This window comes from Asterias amurensis, chromosome 19 (genome assembly GCF_032118995.1).
Source record: "Asterias amurensis chromosome 19, ASM3211899v1".
In the NCBI taxonomy this organism is placed as follows: Eukaryota; Metazoa; Echinodermata; class Asteroidea; order Forcipulatida; family Asteriidae; genus Asterias; species Asterias amurensis.
In genome coordinates this window covers 637,583-658,530 of record NC_092666.1, presented here as the reverse complement: position 1 = coordinate 658,530, position 20,948 = coordinate 637,583, and the positions used below count along the sequence as shown (strand labels likewise).

At 37.8% G+C, this 20,948-nt stretch overlaps 1 protein-coding gene across 3 annotated transcripts in view; it reads right to left on the bottom strand.

Moving 5' to 3' along the window:
• The window catches only part of LOC139951288 (cilia- and flagella-associated protein 91-like), a 28,742-nt gene continuing 7,794 nt past the window's right edge, over window positions 1–20,948 (bottom strand). The window contains exons 7-18 of one of the 3 annotated variants that reach the window (XM_071950103.1): window positions 18,276–18,433; window positions 17,028–17,210; window positions 16,096–16,236; window positions 15,200–15,387; window positions 14,162–14,308; window positions 13,006–13,227; window positions 12,108–12,256; window positions 11,421–11,512; window positions 9,777–9,947; window positions 7,058–7,245; window positions 6,188–6,261; window positions 2,245–2,385 (exon numbers count right to left, since the gene is read on the bottom strand). In XM_071950103.1, coding sequence (XP_071806204.1) covers window positions 6,226–6,261; window positions 7,058–7,245; window positions 9,777–9,947; window positions 11,421–11,512; window positions 12,108–12,256; window positions 13,006–13,227; window positions 14,162–14,308; window positions 15,200–15,387; window positions 16,096–16,236; window positions 17,028–17,210; window positions 18,276–18,433 — 1,675 coding nt within the window. In that variant the 3' untranslated portion in view covers window positions 2,245–2,385; window positions 6,188–6,225. Of the gene's footprint in view, window positions 2,386–6,187; window positions 6,262–7,057; window positions 7,246–9,776; window positions 9,948–11,420; window positions 11,513–12,107; window positions 12,257–13,005; window positions 13,228–14,161; window positions 14,309–15,199; window positions 15,388–16,095; window positions 16,237–17,027; window positions 17,211–18,275; window positions 18,434–20,948 lie in introns of all 3 variants that reach the window. The other 2 variants (XM_071950104.1, XM_071950102.1) reach the window with 2 other exon arrangements.

The following is a 20,948-nucleotide window of genomic DNA, read 5'->3' as shown; positions in this document are numbered from 1 at the left end:
TTCACTTTAAAACACTCTCATTTTATTAATGGCCAAAAAAGGTTGAAACCATGACACCATCTGAAACTAGTTAGTATTCATATCTATCATATAAACAACTGTACAGTAACAACCCCTCCCCCGAGCCAAGAATACGTGAAATGGATGGCTAACATTCATAATATACGTTTCTAACATATCCGCAAACTAACAATGGAATACACATTTTATTAAATCAAGGTGTGGTGTGATGACATCATGAATAATTGATTCAACAATGACTGAATACAATAATTCATTAGAATATCAAATTACTTTTAAGGACCTTTAACACGCTACATTGTAAGAGATAATCTTGACCGCAGGTAGCAAGTCTAGATAATTGTCCACTAAGCCCTGTGCTAGTTCGTGTGTCTTATTTTTATGTTAATTTGACAATGCATACTACACCTACAAGTTTATAGTGTATTATGTTTGACAATAGTAATATGATGTTGGTTTATCCTATGTACATGATGTTTCATTCAATAGATCTAATGTAAGATAACAATCACTATTGTTACACATGTTAACACTGTGATTCTTCATATTACTGGATATCCCATTAAGCTTTAGTGACTTCAGGGTGTCTACACACTTTAAAAGGTCAAATTAAAATGTTTGTTTACCCTTTTAATGCTGACCATTAACCAAATTTAAGGTCAAATATAAATGAATAAAGCAAAGAAAACAGCTTTATCCAATCACATTTCATGTAACTTTTTTACACACATTGTAATTTTTTTTATACAAGCAAATAAGAAAAGTCATGCCACACTTTGTCTATTTGTGTAGGACCTAAACAAAACAAATTGAATTCTTTTGAATGCTTCTTAAAGCCATTGGACCCTTTCGGTAAACACAATTGTCCAAGGCCCACACTTCGTGTATCACAATCCTGTGGAAATAACAATCCTGTGGAAATTTAGGCTCAATCGGACATCGGAGTCGGGAGAAAATAACGGGAAAACCCACTCCTGTTTTCGCGCGTTTCGCCATGTTATGACATGTGTTTATAACAAATCCGTAATTCTCGCTAACGAGAATTTATATTGTTTTACCATTTTCTCAAAAAGTAAAGCATTTCATGGACTAATATTTCAAGAGAAGTCTTTCACCATTACCTTCTGTAAACCCTGTAAATTATTTGTAAATCTGTGAACTTTTTTTTTTTTTTTCTGTACCGAAAGGGTCCAATGGCTTTAAGGCCTTAAATTTGGATAGTTCAATTTAAGACTTTTTAACGATCAGGAGAAACCCTGGACTGTATGCGTGATAAAGGTCTTGTTATAAACAGTATGAAAATTTGATATGTACAACTAATATCTAGCAAAAAAATATATAGATATATGTACATTATGTACAATAATGGGATAAAAGTCTCAAAATCCTACTGAACAGTATGTGCACTGTTGTTATTTACATCCCAATTAAGCAAAGTAACTCCAAAGCAATTATCATGTGAAATCCATAATGTACAATTACACAGTACACGGACACAAGTTTCAGACTGGTCTCAAGAAATCCTATTCAGCAAGTCAGGGTGATCATGGAAAAACAAGAGGCAGGAAGAATCTTAGTGTTATGTTTGGATTATAGTATTGATGTACTAAATCAAATATTACAGTTTTCTTAATAAAGACCTATACCGAGTTCCATTTATCAAGAACATGTCACATACAAGCTTTTCATTCTAATGAAAACAAGTTGAAATGGTTTTTACAACATGAACACATTTAATTCACATTTTAACAAAATGAATGTTACAAATCTAAATTCGCAAACATAGTCACTAGTAGGGAAAGCAAGTTTGGATTGTTATTCTATATTTTCTGACACCCCAGCATCATTTTGTTGAGGGTCTGGTTCCATGATACCAGCTTCTTGAGTGGATGAGTCAGCGGTTTGTTTGCCACTCTTCTTAGATTGGCTTGACATTGGAGTCTCAGAAGATGGAGATACAATAATAGCACTACTCTGAGTAGCATCAGGTAAGGTAGTCTCCTCATGGGTAGCATCAGGTAAGGTAGTCTCCTCACTAGTCACTCCTCCCTCTGTAGTCATCTCCACAGGGATAGCTTCATGTGCACCCAACTCAGCTGTATTGTCAATTACTGGTTCTACTATAGCTGTTGCTTGCTGTGCTTCATTACTGATGGTAGCATCTTTGACTGTGCTGTCTTGCTCAATGGTAGCATCTTCATGCAATGATGGCGCTACCTGCTCCTCGTCTTCTACTTGATTCTGTGATGTCATCTGGTCATTAGAGGTGGCCATTTCCTGAGCTGTTTGCTGTTCAACTGGAGATGATGGTTGCTGTGGTATGGGTGAAGCTATTGGTGAAGCTATTGGTGACTGTGTGGAGATCTATGGGAATCAAAGCAAACATTAATTAATATTCCATTATAGGAAGAATTTGTTAAACCTCTTGTAAAACAATTAACGTAATAAACATGGATTAAAACTTGGACCGATGTATGTTATAATAAGCGCAAGACGGAAAAATGTAGCGCGTCTGCGTCCCATGGCCTCGTTGGATATAGGACGCAGATGCGCTATATTTTTCCAGATTCCAAGAGAGCGCATAAAGAGCAAAGTTTCAGAACGTTATCTACAACCCTCAGCATGCACAGTCACAAAGTTTAAAATGTAATATTTGCACTGTCCGTATGCAGAGCGTGACCTAATGATACTTACAATATGCAGAGTGCAATATAAAAACTAGTGAGTAGGTAATAGCTTTTTATAACACCCTCCAGTTCGAGCATCTGATTGGTGGATTAGTGCGCGTTGGAAGATAATAAACCTTGTAAACACTTATTGAAATCCACTAGCCAAAACATGATTTGATTTTAAACTTGAATACATTAATGATTGAATAATCGAGTGAATGGTTGTGAAGAAGATTTTAATATTTTTTATTCTTAAACAAAAGGTGTTGCAACAATATAAACCATTACCATTAAGTGATTAAAAGTTCACATTAGTTAAAGAGTGTATGACAGGAACTCTGTTAGTAGACAAACAAAAACATTAAAAAGCAACATTTGAAGGCACTGGACACGTTTGGTAATTACCTAAACTATATACATGTACTAGCATAAAACTAACTTGGTTACGACCAAGGGAGAGCTGTTGACAGTTTAGAACATTGTGAGAAACGACTCCCTCTGAAGTAACACTGTTTTTAAGAAGAAGATTATTTCTCACATATTTGAATCTGAAGCCTTTCTCAGGCATCTGAAAGCACACAGACTTGTGCAAAAAGGGTGTTTTTCCCCATCGTTGTTGCAACTTTGATGATCAATTGATCCCAAACTTTACTTTATGCATATGTTGGGATACTATAAGTGACAATAACTTATACGTGACAATAACGGTTGTTGACAAATACCAAAAGTGTCCAGGGGTTGATTTCACAAAAAGCTTGTCTTATCTCGAGTTAGGACGAGTTATAAGCAATGGCGCTGAACCCGTCCCAACTTAGGATCAGTGCAAGAGTCGGTTTAGCAAATGAGTTTGAGTAGTATATATTGACGCTGCTCTTGTTGGTGCTGGCTGATTGTGAAGAGAAACGGCGCAAAGAGGAAAACGACTAGTCCGCCACACTGGCATACATTTCCCGCGTAACATACTTTGAAAAATAAAATAACGTAAACAATATTTTTCCAGTAACTCACATTTAATGAATTCACATATTTGATGTGTAAATCTCTGAAATCCATGTGGTTTTTTATATCACAATTATACTTAAAATTTTACCGACACGGCAGGGTTGCTGCAGATGACGGGGGAAACTGAATTCATCACACAGCGCGTTCTTATACAGTTTTTCTACTCAATTTGCATTCGTTCCCCTCCTTCTACTCCACATCCATACAAAATCCCTTCCCTTTATTTAAACACACACATTGATTGTTAAAAAAATATCGACAATTTTTTTTTCTGAAGGAGAATACACGATCGAATCTTATGTGTCTGATCATTAACTACATGCATCAAATAACTGTTGCGCTAGCATTTTCAGCCTTGTCTGAATACTCATTTGTTGTTTTATACCACTTAAATAATAATAATATCGAAGTCTTATATAGCGCACGTATCTACCAAACAAGGTACTCATGGCGCCGAGTATATATACAAACTTTCAGAAAGATAGGTTATTGCAGTGATGAATTCTGAGACCCAAATTAATTAGCACCTTATAAGGGTTTACAGGGTTTACAAGGGTTTGCTACGGCGCATATAGCCTGAACGTCTGATGTCATTCTTTAAGGCTCGTGAATAACGCCAGAGACCGGCATAAAAACCGGCGAGTAGTTTGACCTTTGACCTTCCTCATTTCACATAGAGATATGCGACGACAGGCGGCAGTACTGCATGTACTGTTTGGGCATGAAAAGCTCATGTCACTGCACGAATCCAATGATATCATTGTATCCAATGGAATCACTGGATCTAGCGACGTGGACCTGTCTTTATCCAAAGACGGGGCCCAGTCGATGGCGCATACAGCAGCCACAGCCAGGAACTTCGGGGCGAACCCCTTCTCTTTTCGATAAGTGCACTGGGTTCTTTTACACGCGTTACACAACACATTGGACCAACGGCTTTACGTCCCATCCGAAGGACGAAGCAATGGTTAAGTGTCTTGCTTAAGGACACAAGTGTCACGGCTGCGATTAGAACCCACACTCTGCTGATCAGAAACACCAGAGTTTGGATTCGGTGCTCTTAACCGCTCGGCCACGACACTTCCAAAACAACACTTCCACTTGCGACACGTCCTGCTTAAGACTGTTTTGTGTGTGAATTTGGTGCTCTTAACGGCTCGACCACGACACTTCCAAAACAACACTTCCACTTGCGACACATCCTCCTGCTAAAGACTGTTTTGTGTTTGAATTCGGTGCTCTTAACGGCTCGGCCACGACACTTCCAAAACAACACTTCCACTTGCGACACATCCTCCTGCTAAAGACTGTTTTGTGTTTGAATTCGGTGCTCTTAACGGCTCGGCCACGACACTTCCAAAACAACACTTCCACTTGCGACACATCCTCCTGCTAAAGACTGTTTTGTGTTTGAATTCGGTGCTCTTAACGGCTCGGCCACGACACTTCCAAAACAACACTTCCACTTGCGACACATCCTCCTGCTAAAGACTGTTTTGTGTTTGAATTCGGTGCTCTTAACGGCTCGGCCACGACACTTCCAAAACAACACTTCCACTTGCGACACATCCTCCTGCTAAAGACTGTTTTGTGTTTGAATTCGGTGCTCTTAACGGCTCGGCCACGACACTTCCAAAACAACACTTCCACTTGCGACACATCCTCCTGCTAAAGACTGTTTTGTGTTTGAATTCGGTGCTCTTAACCGCTCGGCCAGGACACTTCCACTTGCGACACGTCCTGCTTAAAGGCACTGGACACTATTGGTAATTGTCAAAGACTAGCCTTTACAGTTGGTGTATCTCAACAAATGCATAAAATAACAAACCTGTGAAAATTTGAGCTGAATCGGTCATCGAACTTGCAAGATGACAATGAAAGAAAAAATACCCTTTTCACACGAAGTTGTGTGCATTTAGACAGGTGATTTCGAGACCTCAAGTTCTAAACTTAGGTCTTGAAATCAAGTTCGTGGAAAATTACCTCTTTTTCGAAAACTATGGCACTTCAGAGGGAGCCATTTCTCACAATGTTTTATACCATCAACCTTTCCCTATTACTTGTCACCAAGAAAGGTTTTACGCTAATAATTATTTTGAGTAATCACCAATAGTGTCCACTGCCTTTCAGATTGTTTTGTGAAATCGATCCTAGGATCAGTCTTTAGGCTGGGACTCGTCCTAAAACCTAGGATTGTTCTTAAATTAGGAGAACTTTTGTAAAATTTACCCCAGTGCCTTTAAACATAATGTTCAAACTATTAATGCTAAGGTACACCATTGTCACATTACATGAGAATTGAACTTTAAACATTTGTTTTCTTTGTTTTCAAGAGTTTAAAAAGAGAACCTTTTCTCATTCAATTTAATAGTGATGTCTCATCTTTACTGAAAAGTGTCAACATTTGATAAATACTACATGTATTCAGTCCAATTTCTCATTAGAAACAGTGATGTACCTTATCTTAACAATACAACGGAAATGTTCTCACTTACACTGCAAACATGAAACAGGAAAGAAGTCAAGAAAGAAATTATTGTTTTGCTTGAGAGACACCACCTGCCACCTGCTGGATAAAGTGACAACCATAAAGGTATAGAAATAGACAGACAAAGATGTAGAGAGATTCAACACAGATATAGGGAGAGTAGAGAAGAAAGCACACGCTGGATTAGGAGCTGAATATGCAGGGCTTCTTTTTCATCACACAATTTTAAATGGCAACTTGTGCTTTAAATGAAACTACTGTTTTAAAACAGCAAATTGAGCGGAATGATTTAACAGAAATGCTATTTTTACTTGTTTATAATGCGTTTGTTTACCATTTAAATGTAATTTGGATATTTGTACACTTCTGAATTTTTCGTAAATATCAAATGAAAAATCAGGCCCCCAACCTCAAGGTTTTGAAAAACTAAAAAACACTTCTGCCGTAGACAGCGCGCGTCAAAATAACAATGCTTTGACGCCATGTCTGGGAGTTTGATTTGTTGAACTTCCATGCAGCGACAAAGCGGCTATACAAATTGGAGCTCCCAATTATGACGTAATGAGTGATTACATAACAGAGCTTTTCTCGGTTCTTTCAAAAAAGTGCTGGATAAGGGTGTTCCAAATGATGTTATGTTTACACAACTAAAATCTATTCATAGTCATATGACTCATTGAAAACATTTCAAACAAAGTTCAGCAAAGATCACGATTTGCCTTTTTCGTTTTCTTAGGATCACTTTCTTTAAATCAATCAGAATGTGTTTTTGAAAGCATAATGTCAACCACTGCAAGCTCTTACACGGCATTCAGTTCAAATAATCCTCAGATCATTATGTCAAGAAGCAAAGTATTAGTTAAGACTGTTTGTTTACCTTAGGAGATGCCCTTCTGGAACTTGTGGTAGATCCACTGGACTCCTTCTGTGCATTACTTGGTCTAGCATCAGGCAATGGTGAACTGTGTTGAACCTCACTAGCTTGACGAGAATTGACAGGAGATGATGATCCTGCCTTACCACTCATTGTTGGACTACTTTGTCTGCTTACTTTAGCTGCAGAACCTGCAAAATTCGAAGTCAACACAATTTATTGATAATAATTTGGGGGGCTAATCATCCTTACTTGCAGCTAAGAGCTAAAATTGCGAAGGATGCGACTACAATGTGTTCGAAAAGCAGGCATGTAAGGGTGCCTTTGGCTGCTAGCCACATCAACCCATTATGACCACGGAGCAGTGTTCTCCACAGACTTTTTTTTTAGGAGGGCGGCATGACGTAAACAAAATGGCGCCCGTCAATATGACGTAATCAAAATGGCGCCCATTTTGATATGACGTCATCAGACGTGAAACAAATGTTTGAGAAAACCATTTTCTTAAAATAATGTATCATCCCCTCGGCCAGACGACTACCTACCTATTGATCGACATCCACTTCGTTTGGAACAACCTTATTTTAAAAACTAAATCAAAACTACCATTTGTTATACATTTTGCTTTGTGCGCCGCGCCAATAACCTCAAAGGGATGATCGGCATGCCGCACGTCGGAATTTAGAAAGCGGGTGATCAGACCATGATCGGACGGTCTTCGTGTGCAATTTTCAAAACGGAAAAAAAAAAAAAAAAAACCCACATTTTTGGACGATCTTTTCCTCAAGTTATGGCCCTAAATAATACTTCTTCCATCCAAAACTATTTTCATGAATTAGTGATTAGCGGTTCCGTCGTTAAGAACTTTGTTTGTAATAAAATAATCTAGATTCAACGATCGGTAAACGCACCGGACAATTTATTTATCAATGAACTTTGCCCCGCATCGCGCACGCCCTCAATGGGCGAAAGTCGACATGTTTGAATATGCTTCGAGGCTGTACATTGTACCATTCCGTACATGCGTGTGGAACACTGTGTGGCAATTCTTTCTCAGTTTGTGAAAGTGCGTATTGTGTTGGAGTCTATCAACGGCCAATCACAGCGTGCAGACTGTGCATGCACAATGCATGCAGTGGGTATTCCCATGTTCTGGGCGACGTCGACGATGTGCGTGGTGTGTGTGCATGGTTGGTTGATGCACTCGGCATACGAACCATGTGGCCGTGTGTACATCGTGTTTTGACATTTGGTTACGATCGCATTTCTGATGCTATAATTTTAAAGTCGGCTCTGGCTTGTCAGGTATTCATTTGATCTTATTAAATGCTGTCTAAAAATAGCCCCCCCGTTTTATTTTTGGCAGGGCGGCCAATAATTTTAGCAAGGCGGCCAATTCTTTGGCAGGGCGGCCTAAATTTTAGGAGGGCGGCCCGCCCTCCCAATTTACGTGTGTGGAGAACACTGACGGAGCACAGCCAAGACCGAAAGTGTTTGATTTTTCCCAAGGGAGGAAAACCGGATGGTCTGGAAAACCCTCGAGGCACAGCAGAGAACCAACGCACTACTTCACTCACATTATGGCCCTGGACGGGAATCAAACCAGGGTCACCTTGGTGAGTGCTTAATGCAAAAGCCAACCATGCCAACCATGAAACTTCGGCATGAAAACAACAGTATCTCAGAATTAAAAGAATATAAAAAACAATATGTAGATTAAAGCTAATGATACTTCAATCTCCAAAGCAACTCTTAGAACAATTTATATTTTCAATGAGTGAATCAGATGGATAAGGACATTGTGTCATGTATGATCACTTGCTGAATCTCAATGTTCCCATGATTATCAACAAGTTTGAGGAATAATTTTGAAAATCAACATATAACATTGTGTATAAATTTAAACCAAAACAAATAAGAAACATTGCCAGCATCCAGGAGACCTAATGAAAGACCTCATTTATTTTTATTTTTTTATGCAAGTCGCCAGACACACAAGGCCTGAAGGCCACTTCAAGGTGTGGGCTACAATTATTTTTGTCCAGAGGCTGTTGCCACCTACTCCTAGGGCTGAAACAGGGTTAACCCTTTTACAGTTCATACGGATGTAGGCTTGGGTATCATCAATCTGAAGCCTAGCCGGTGGAGCAGAAAGCACTACCTCCCCGATTTTATGTAGCAAGTGCCACGACCGGGATTAGAACCCACACTCTGCTGGTCAAACACCAGAGCTTGAATCCGGTGCTCTAAACCGCTCGGCCTTGACACATCAAACGCAACAATACAGTTATAACCTGTTAACATTGGCTGGTTTCATTCCAAAATGTAATCCAGTCATGTTGTTTGCAGTGCAAAGGAATCAAATCCACTGAGGCCTGTGTACACATAATTGCTAAAATGTCTGATCACGTGGCCTGATGACATGAAACCATTAACGATTGTCACGGTGAAGCCATCTTGATTTTATTCCATTTCAACTCATTTTAACCAAACTGAGGTTGGATGAAATAATAGTCTGGTGCCATGTTTGCGCAATAAATGGTAAGCATTCATTACTGTTATGGAAACAGAGAACATGACCAAGATGGTGACCGCGTGATAAAGGTCTATACCAGCTTGTAGTATGATACCAGACACAACACCTACAACACAACACCTACAACACGGTCAACTCAGAAAATGTTACCAAAAGTTACAAGATGAAGTAAAGAGTTTAACTTACCTGTCCTTGATGTCTTAATGGGTGTTGTTCGGCCTGGTTTAGGTGACCTTGCAGATTCGGCTTTTGACCCTTGGACTTTGGCTGAAGTAGGATAGTTGGTAATAACCTGCTCAGCTTCCTTGTGTACAATTTTGTGTGCAGCCAACAAATGCTTTCTCTGCTGTGTCTTAACTGTTGCATAAGAAAACATGAAATGAGATTAGAGTGTCATAGCTTAGAAATGAAGGACAAACTATGCACAAAAACTGATCCGGCGATTAAATGGTTGGGTATCTGGGTAATTGTAAAAACTAAAAAAAGTAAACAATTTGGATCATGAAACCTAGCTTCAATTACCACAATTCATATTATCTTCCAGTACGTGCTAATCCACCAATCAGAAGCTCGAACTACTAGGGGGATAAAAACATATATGCTACGACCTCTGTTTTATATCCTACTTCCTCTGTTTTTATTACACAGTGTGTATTGTGAAATGTCATTTTGTCACGCTTCGTATACGGACAGTGCAAAAATTACATTCAAAACTTTAGGCAGGTGAAATAACGCTCTGAAATTTTAAATTTTGCGCGTTGCAAGTGAGACTGGAAGATAAATTCGTTATCACACGCGTGCTCGTGAAATACGAAAAAATTTAGCGCGTCTGCATTCCATATGGGACGCAGAGGTGCTATATTTTTCCGTATTCCACTTGCCCTTGTGTGATAACTTATAGTGTAGTTTAATAACTAATGCTCTGTATGAAATAAAGTGCAGTAATGTGCAGAGACTGTTAGACTATGGCATCATGTCTGCTTATTATTTCAACGTTGCATATGTATTTAGAAAGTGATTGGTCACATAGCTGCAGCCAACTGATCACTTTTGTTGGGTTTTGCTTTTACCACTTTTTTAGGGTAGAAACTTCAAACAACTTTTGTTTTTTTGGAGCTACGACAATAAAAGCAGATTTCAGCACTTGATAGAATGTTTTACTTTCATTGTTGGTTTGTAAAATTGTGTCATCATGACAAATTGTTCAATAAAAGGGATAGTCTATAATTCATTTGGTCCCGTGCACATAATATGGGTATTGGGCACAGTCCCATGGCTACATTAAGCTGCCAATGCACATCATGCCTTAAAGGGAAACATTGCCTTGGATCGGGCCAGTTGGTCTATAAAAGTGTTTAAAACTGTTTGTTATCAAATGCATAAGATAAGAAAGATGTTTTAAAAGTGGAATACAATATTCCTCACTTCCTTATAGTCATTAAGTAACACGGCACGCCATTTTGTGGCGCAAAGTAAAAGGAAAACCATGCAATTTCGAGGCACATGTTTGTGTGGATTCTTATATCCATTTAAACCATTTTTCAAATCATATCAATTTCATAACAAACAGTTTCAAATGCTTTTTATGGACCAACTCGCCCAATCCAAGGCGACATGTCTCTTTTATATAGATTCATCAATACATCAATCTAAATTCCTAAAGGGAATAGATTTTTGGACCATCATTTATTGAAAGCAACGTGTAAAACCTGACATAATGTAATCCCATTTATTAACAGTGTTAATATGAAAACTGACAATGATGACAATGAGACAGTCAGGGCATGTTTGTATTGTGTAATCATCATCTAGTCAAGTTGATGGGTTTACCTTTTTCTCTAGCTGTGAGTTTGGATACTTCAGGTAACAAGAATGTAGAAACAAGCTCAGCTACTATCTCCTCTGATTCAAGCTCGGTTTTCCTGTAAACAATCAATTATGGGTTCAGTCATTCACATGTTATCTTATCACAACCTTCAATCTCTATTTGCAGCCATTTTACTTGAATAAACCAGCAATATAATACAAATATTAGATACATTTGATTACATTGTCACATAATGTAATCATGAGGTGAAATTGAACACCCAGACTTCACTGAATTATTGTATTCCAAGCCAATACACAAACAAAATGCATTCAATGTTTGTTTTCTATATCTTACACAAAGATCCTTGTTGTTTGAAATGTTTTACTCATAAACACAAAATAGACAGGAAAACTCATCCACCCCAACTTCTGAAAATTGTAAAAAACATGACACAACCTTGCCTCGTTTGGACTTTTAGGAAGAGACTAATATTTTTTTGTATACATCTGAACAATTACAAAGGCAAATACAACAAGTAGTTTTGAAACGTTGCATAGAGACTATATATAATTACAAGTGAGGTTTGGGGAGACCCCATGTACGTGAGCTGTGGTGGATCTGTGGTTCCTTTCCGAATCATCACAGCTCATTATTAAATGGTGTCTCTACAAACCTCACTTGATTGATATATAAAGCCTAATGTTTACCTGTCCTCAATGTCATATGCTACTTGGTTTATTTGCTGTGCCATCTGTTGGATTTCTTCTCTTGCTTGCTTGTCAGCTGTATTATCCATTGAAGACAATATCACATCTTCTAGATAGGTATCAACAGATATCTGATGTACCTTGACAACCTGTTACGAGTAAATATAGTAAGAATCATAAACATATCATACAGATACTTCTCATGTATCTCTGATATTGTAAAATCCATCATCAATTGCAGTTCATGGGCCAATTTCTTAGTGCTGCTTAACATAAGGCAAATTTCTATACTAACTATATCAGACAAATTTGCTATAAGGCAGTGGACACTATTGGTAATTGTCAAAGACTAGCCTTCACAGTTGGTGTATCTCAACACATTCAGAGGGAGCTGTTTCTCACAATGTTTTATACCATCAACCTCTCCCCATTACTCGTCACCAAGTAAGGTTTTATGCTAATAATTATTTATAATTATTACCAATAGTGTCCACTGCCTTTAAGTGTAAGCTTATTTCACAGGTTAGCAAGAAAATTAGACAGCCAGTTTACACATTCACCATGGATTTTCATCGTTACGTCCATCATTTTCATACAGAAAGCACCGGAAAGTCAGCATGCCTTTTTGTGTACTTAAGGTTAGCAGCGCTATAAAATTGAAATTGCATAGTAAGCACAGAATCAGCCGCTAAGCAGCTCTATGAAATTAAGCACAGGGAGTCAGGTTGGCTGATTTCTTTCCTTGCTTTTCCTTAACCCCTGTGACCCAAGATCTCAAGAGTTTGTTGTATGCAGAATACAAATCAATAAGTAACACCACAAAATAATGTTTGTGTTGTAATGCCTCTAATTAATCAGCTGATTTTGGTTTGTCAGGAATGCTCTGAAAATGCTCTACCTGTTTGAATATCTCATCCTCTTCTCTCCTTCGTCTTTCTTCCACCTGTCTACGTCCAGACTCTTCTGCTTCTCGGATACGTCTTTGTCTTTCAGCTAACATGGCAAAAGCATGAATACGTCTCTCCTCCTGCAGACGAATCAACTCCTTACTCAGAAAGTCCAACATGTCACCAGCAGACTCACCCTCCAGCTTAGACATAGCTTCATCCAGGAACCATTCCTAAATAATGAATATTCAGTATTAATCAATTAATCCACACTCAAACTCTCCCAAGCACAAGGAATTCAAACCATTGTGTGATAGTTTTAATCTAGACTGCATCAAAATACTGCAGTAGACTGCATCAAAATACTGCAGTAGACTGCCTCAAAATACTGCAGTAGACTGCATCAAAATACTGCAGTAGACTGCATCAAAATACTGCAGTAGACTGCATCAAAATACTGCAGTAGACTGCATCAAAATACTGCAGTAGACTGCCTCAAAATACTGCAATAGACTGCCTCAAAATACTGCAATAGACTGCCTCAAAATACTGCAATAGACTGCCTCAAAATACTGCAATAGACTGCCTCAAAATACTGCAATAGACTGCATCAAAATACTGCAGTAGACTGCATCAAAATACTGCAGTAGACTGCATCAAAATACTGTGGTAGACTGCATCAAAATACTGCAATAGACTGCCTCAAAATACTGCAATAGACTGCCTCAAAATACTGCAATAGACTGCCTCAAAATACTGCAATAGACTGCCTCAAAATACTGCAGTAGACTGCATCAAAATATGTTTTTATTTTTATTTTTGAAGTATAGCAAACAAGAGTAGTCTTTGAAACTAGGATAGGTCTTTGAAATAGGACTATGTGCATGTTAAGTACTAGGAACAATTACTTTGTGATCATGCTTGACAAATTGGTTGGGTACTACAACAACATGATAGTCAATCAGGATAGTTAATATTCAACCAAATTTATTGTATACATGCATATAGGTATAACACGTAGAAACATGAAAGCTAAGCTAGTTTAATGCAATCAAAACAATTGAGAAACATAATACTTATAATTGGTGGTCTCATAATACTAACAAATGATTCTTTCAATTTCAATTTGATCCTTTGTATTAGAGCATTAAGGTGTACTGTGTTTACCTTATGATCATGTAGCCTTCGTTGTCTCTGCAGATTAAGTGTAGCCTGTTTCTCTTGTTTCTTCATCTGTTGTTCTGCTGATTGTAAAGCATGTGTGCTTCGGAGCTCATTAATCAACTCCTGACGCTTCTCCTTACCTTCAAACATCTAAGGATAACAAATCATCCTCAAACTTTAGTTTTGCAATTCGACATACTTTAGCACATGGAACAACAATTTGGGCTACACAGATTACAAATAAAATAAAATACACAATTGAAGTACTCCAGAAAGATATTGTATAGACCCCTTGCACTGACACAGTCTGCCCATGGTTTGTCAAATTGGAAAGTAAATTGTATGTTGTAAAGATATAGTACAGGTATATTCACTTGTGTGTTGTTCTAAACTGCACTCTGTACAGCAACACTGAGGAAATATGACTCCCAAAAAGGTACAACCAAGATTTATTGTAGGTGAACAGGTCATCAACGAACATAAATATGTTTTGGTTGTATTGACCCCTTGTAGCAACGTCACATATCGCAACTGTCTGCAATTGCTAATCAAGTCTGATAGTTAGCCTGTGAATGCCACATTCATGACATTGCCTAAAATGAGCACTTCACTTCATGACACACAGGGACATTGATACAAATATTCAATCAAAAAAACTCAAAATCTCGCCTTTACATTAAAGCAAATTGATCACACTGTGGTGCCACTTTTCAACCATTTCAAATGAGTATGTAAAAAACTGGCTTGTGATCAATAAACCAATTGTTTCGTTCTGCAAATGCTTTAGGTCAGCTATTATCAATAATAGTTATCAAATACATTTGAGATATTGCTGACCCATTCTCTTATTTAAGCAACATAGGTGTGGCTGAACAGAATATCAAACTATACTATTTGTGAATATGTATATTTGAAATTTTCAAATTTGTTTACACTGAGAATAGCAATACAAGTATTAAAGCTATTTTGAGCTTTGTGAAGTTAATTCTGATTGATTATCAAGTTCTTTGGTAGCTTATTACCAATGGTGGAGCTACTTACCATATTCTGAATGGCCCGACCTCGTATGACTTGCTGTAGGAATATAATGGCCAACTCCTTCTCTTCATCTACTAGGTCTGGCACCTCCACAGAAGGTGTAGGAGGACGTGGTATTGGCTTCTCAATCTTCTGAAGGAAGCGTAGTGGCTTGGCAGCTTCCTTGCCTTTACTCTTCACAACTTTGATTCCTGTTCAATCATACCATATTAATACATCAATTCAAACCTAGTCAGTGGCCTAATTTCATTGTCACATAGATCATGTATTTCTGACCATATATTTGTTGTTAGTAAATCATAAATTCACAAGAAAGAATGTTATCAAGAAGCTAATGTTTCTGTTTAAAGTAATGCAACAAAGTAAAACCGTACTCTAGAGGGCACTTCAAAATCATTAATGTAAGCACACAATGTGTGTTTAAACATACCCACTATAATATTAATGACACTGGACACTTTTGGTAATTGTCAAAGACCAGTCTTCTCACTCAGTGTATCTCAACATTTGCACAAAATAACAAACCTGTGAAAATTTGGACTCACAATTGGTCGAAGTTGCGAGATAATAATGAAAGAAAAAACACCCTCGTCACAAGAAGTGTGCTTTCAGACGCTTGATTTCGGGACCTCAAAATCTAATTCTGAGGTCTCGAAATCAAATTCGTGGAAATTACTTCTTTCTCAAAAACTATATTACTTTAGGGGGAGCCGTTTCTCACAATGTTGTTTACTACCAACAGCTCTCCATTGCTTGTTACCAAGTAAGTTTTTATGCTAACAATTATTTAGAGTAACTACCAATAGTGTCCACTGCCTTTACGCAATTGAGTGATTATAATATTCCATAATTGAGTGATACATTTCTTTGTTAGACAGAGATATTGCCAAGCAACCTACCATTGTATACTTCATCAAGTTCATTTTGTCTACGCTGTGCTCTCTTGATAAATCCAGTCTTGCCAACTGATTTAGGTCTGGGAGCAATCACTCTAGGCTGGGTGACAAAGTCTGGCAAGGAATGCTCCAACTCAAGCAAACCTAAATAATGTACACATGCAATAGTCAACATTAAAACAAAATCTCCACAGATGTTTGAAACATATTGTATTTCTATAAACAAGTATGAATGGCGTTTCTAAACCGTTTTGTTCAGATGTCAAGTGAACAGAAACAGCATGTACAATTAACTCCAGTTTAGTCACACAGAGTAAACGCCCAAATTAGCAATGTGGTACATGTAAAATGTTTCTTAAGTCTGATTACATAAGCCATGTGACATAATGACATCTTGTTTGTTGCATGTTAGAGATGTTTGTGTTGTCTCCCTTGTATTTTAATAATTCTCAAGATTAAACAACAACCACCTGGGAAAGCCAGGATGAACCAAGAATAAATAGTTACATGTATTCAACATTCATAATTTGTTGACTGTCACAATGGATACAAGTTGGCAATGAATCTGTAACAATAAAAGCAGACGCAAAAAGTCAGGGCCATTCTTGTTTTATCCAACATTCATAAATACCTGGGGCAGTTTCTCCATTTTGATTGGTTGAGAGGACATCAGGGGGGGGGGAAGCTAGCACTGTAGCAGAATTTTGTTCTCAAATTTACAGTTTTTTAAAAAAACATTATGAAAGTAAAGGTATTTATAAACGGGAATCAACGTGTGTTTGAATCGGTTTTTGATAAAGGCCTGGTTCTTGATAAAATTACCAAGAACCAGGCCTCGTCGGGTCGAAACTACTAGTTTAAAACCTCTTCACCACACACTGATTCCCTTAATAAAACCTGAGAGCACTTTTATATGTTGAGTATGATTGGCCTACCTTGATATGTTTCCAGGTATCTACTCTTGACTACATACTGCTCAGATCCTTTATCCAGGAATACACCATGCCTAGTCCTTGGTCCATACACTTCAGAATCATACTTGGAATACTCCTCAGTAATATCACGCCGCTCTACTTTACCTTCCACCTTACTACGTTTTAATGTCAACTTGCGAATTGCTAGGAAGATAAACATACAAAACAAGTTAGATAGAGTTACCCAATTATAACATACAGATACCTTTTATTCATAGAGGCAACTTCCTTAATTCTGTTTAAGGAGAGTACTTTACTTTAGCAGAAATGTAGCTTAAACACAAGTGTATTTCACAGACTGGCATGAAAATTGGACAACCAACTTGATTTTGATCTTTGTCTTGTATACTAAGTGCCATTAAGTGCCCCGAGTAGGTGAGCATACCTTTTCCTGTGCTTAAGGTTAGCAGCATTATGAAATGCAAAACACAAGACCTGAGTGACAGGTGAGCATGTTTTATCATGCTTATATAACTGATTCAACAGTATAAATCAACAGCGCCTAAATCAAAGGTTTGCTCACAGAAAAAGGTAAAAAGTCATTGATGGTAGGCCTCTTGAAACAAGTGGGCTTTTACCTTTATTTATGACTAGCATAAAATATCAATTGATTTTGTATTTGGTTTCTTTGGAAGCACATATCAAGATCAAGCCATGTGATTTAAGAACATTAAGTTAAATAAATCGTGTTGCAACCTTTCAATTCACGGGCAAATAGATTACACTTCCATGATGAGTAAGCAACAGTAACTCATTGTCAGTGAGTTCCTTTCAACAACTGAGCTGTTTTAGACTTAAAGGAACACGTTGCCTTGGAACGGACGAGTTGGTCAAAACAAAAGCGTTTGTAACCGTTTTTATATAATGCATATGGCTGGAAAGATGTTTTAAAAGTAGAATACAATGATCCACACAAGTTTGCCTCGAAATTGCGTGGTTTTTCTTCTACTGTGCGAACTAACACGGTCAGCCATTTATGGGAGTCAAAATTTTGACCCCCATTAATGGCCGACGTGTTAGTCGACGAGGTAAAAGGAAAACCACGCAATTTCGAGGCATGTTTGTGTGGATCATTGTATTCTACTTTTACAACATCTTTCTACCCATATGCATTTTATAAAAAATGGTTACAAACGCTTTTCAAAGACCAACTCGACCGATCCAAGGCAATGTGTCCCTTTAAGCCTTCATAAAACAGAAATTACTTACATTTAATATGTTCCTTACGAATCCAGTTCACTTTTTTCTCTCGTTCTTTTTGTTTCTTGGTCCATAATTTATCCAGCCTTTTGGTGTTTAACTCGGCATGATTTTCTTCTCTTTCACGAAGTATTGTATGAAGTACCTCCAGTCTTGCTTCTTGAAGTCTGAAGAGGAATTTCACATAAGTAAGTCAATAAATAAATTAAATAAATAATTAATACAAATAAATGTTTAACAATAAATGAATATAGTAAGGTTTGCGGGAACACCATGCAATGATAAACTCTAAATGAGTTGGGGTGGTTCTAAAAAGAACTGCTGGTTTCAACTGAATGTTTGGATCAGTATGCTCTGAGCGTCTTCTGGAGAAAGCTGGACTCTGATGCTGCATGCTGCTTAAGAACTGCTGATGCGGATTAGCTTGATGATGCTTGGTGAGCTCCAGTTCTCGCCTTCATGCATCACCAAGCTAATCCGCATCATCAGTTCTTATGCAGCATCAGAGTCCAGCTTTCTCCAGAAGACGATCAGAGCATACTGATCGAAGCGTCGAGTTGAAATCAATGTTCTTTTAAGAACCACCCCTACTCATTTAGAGATAGTCATTACATGGTGTTACCGCAAACCTTACTGTATCGTATTTCCACCATGCAGAGTTTCAAATCCTACTTATAATAAACAAATAAATAACAAATAAGTAAATAGTCAATCAATCAATCAGTTAATCATCAATCAATCAATTATTCCAATAATTGCAGCACATCAAACTTGAAGATTCATTTTGATGTCAACATTGTTGTGTCTCAACCGATCAACGCTTGTGAATACTCAACCTTAATTGCCACTAATGATGTCAAAGTATAACAATCATATATCAGACATTTAAAAAGCTGCACAAAGAAGCAAATTGAATTCTATATTATTAAAGACAAATTGAAGTAGTTATAAAAAATAGTTATGTGTTTATGTTTATTCACCCATAAAAAGTTAACTAATAAACGCCTTAGAGCCAAAAACTTTAACCTGTGAAAATTAGCATAGTAAGTCATCTGTAAAAACATAACAAGTGTGGAATTTCTAATAACCTAACTGATAAAAATGCTTTGAAAAATAAACCAAGTAACACACAAAATAGGAATTGGGAAATTATTTAAAACTAGAATCCCATCCACTCAGTCAATCTTGTGCTGTATAAATTGGCTCTTACATAAATTTGTAATGGTCAATTCTACACTCGCAAGGTTTTTCTTTTCAGGGGTCGAAATTGCCGGTAGCCCGCTAGCCCGGGACTACCAGTTTGACAGCCGGGCTACCGTTTCCCCCAGTTTTAGTAGCCCGGCGGGCTAGTGGAAAAATAAAGCAAATTCACATCTTAACAAACATAAATATTTCTGTGTTAACAATAAGTTGTAGAATTTTCTCTTGTTTTTATTTCGTTATCGGGCGATAATAAATATTTTGATATCAGATCACCCTCCCGCTAGCGCTGTCATAACAAGAAGGGTAAGTCCTGAGTCTCATCATGTTGCCTGCAGTAAATAACTATACTTACATTACGTACAGTACACTCACGCACACACAAAAACGACGCATCGCCTGGTTAACCGGTTGATTGTACTAACGTAACGTCCGCGACACGAACGGACAATTTTGTTCTCAATTTCTTCAACTGTCATTCGTTCGACCCCAAGTGCAAAAACAACCAAACAAAGACACCCTGCATCTGAGTGATCATTATGCGCTTCGATAAAAAAGAGGTTGTGCTTAGAATTATATTTTAAATTCTAACTCCCGCTGGAAAACGAATAAACCAATGCGTAACAGAGGGAGTGGGAATGGCGCAATCCAGTTTTGGTCAATCTGGTACAGTACATAAAATATAGCCGTATGCATGGATGTATGTGCACACAACGCACGTGTTCGGCATCGCCAAATTTTTCTTGAGGAATGTTTTGCTCTGAACAGTGTTGGCCCTAGTCTGGTTCCCTGACCAAAGATTCCATGACGTCTCTCGTTAAAAATCTTAGGTCAGGTATCACCCACGGTTAAAAATAGAGCATGACGCAACTTGTCAGGGTCGGGGGTCATCTCCAGGGAAACCATGTCTGCACCTGATCGGAAGGGTCGCACTAAATACCGACAACTCACGACACAATTAAATATATGTACAAGAGTCATATGAATCTAAATCACCTTCAAACTGTTGAAAAATTGTATTTTTAACTGTAAAAAAATGTGTTTTTTACCCCGAATTATAAACGAACGGTAGCATCCGCCATGTTGTCTTTCGACGTACCTGGACGATAGATACCATTATACCACAGGGGTAATACAAAATGCAAGATGATCAGGGTGTGTGCCCTCTCATGGAGTTGAAAAATTTTTTTTTTTTTAATCTCCCCTTGTTACTTCAAAAAATTATTTACAATAACAAAAAACCAGCAGCAGAAAAGAAAACAATACAACTGAGGCTGAGCCCTTAGAACTTACCCCTGCAGTGTAATGGTATCGTCCTTAGACGTCGAAAGACAACCAGCCGGATACCACCGCTTATTACTATTTCGCGGTAAAAAAACCTTTTTTTTTCAAAAACTCCTGGATCTACGGCCGACAGAAACAGGACTGACATTATGACTGACATTATGATTCCATGGATTCTGTTTACAATGCAACCATAGA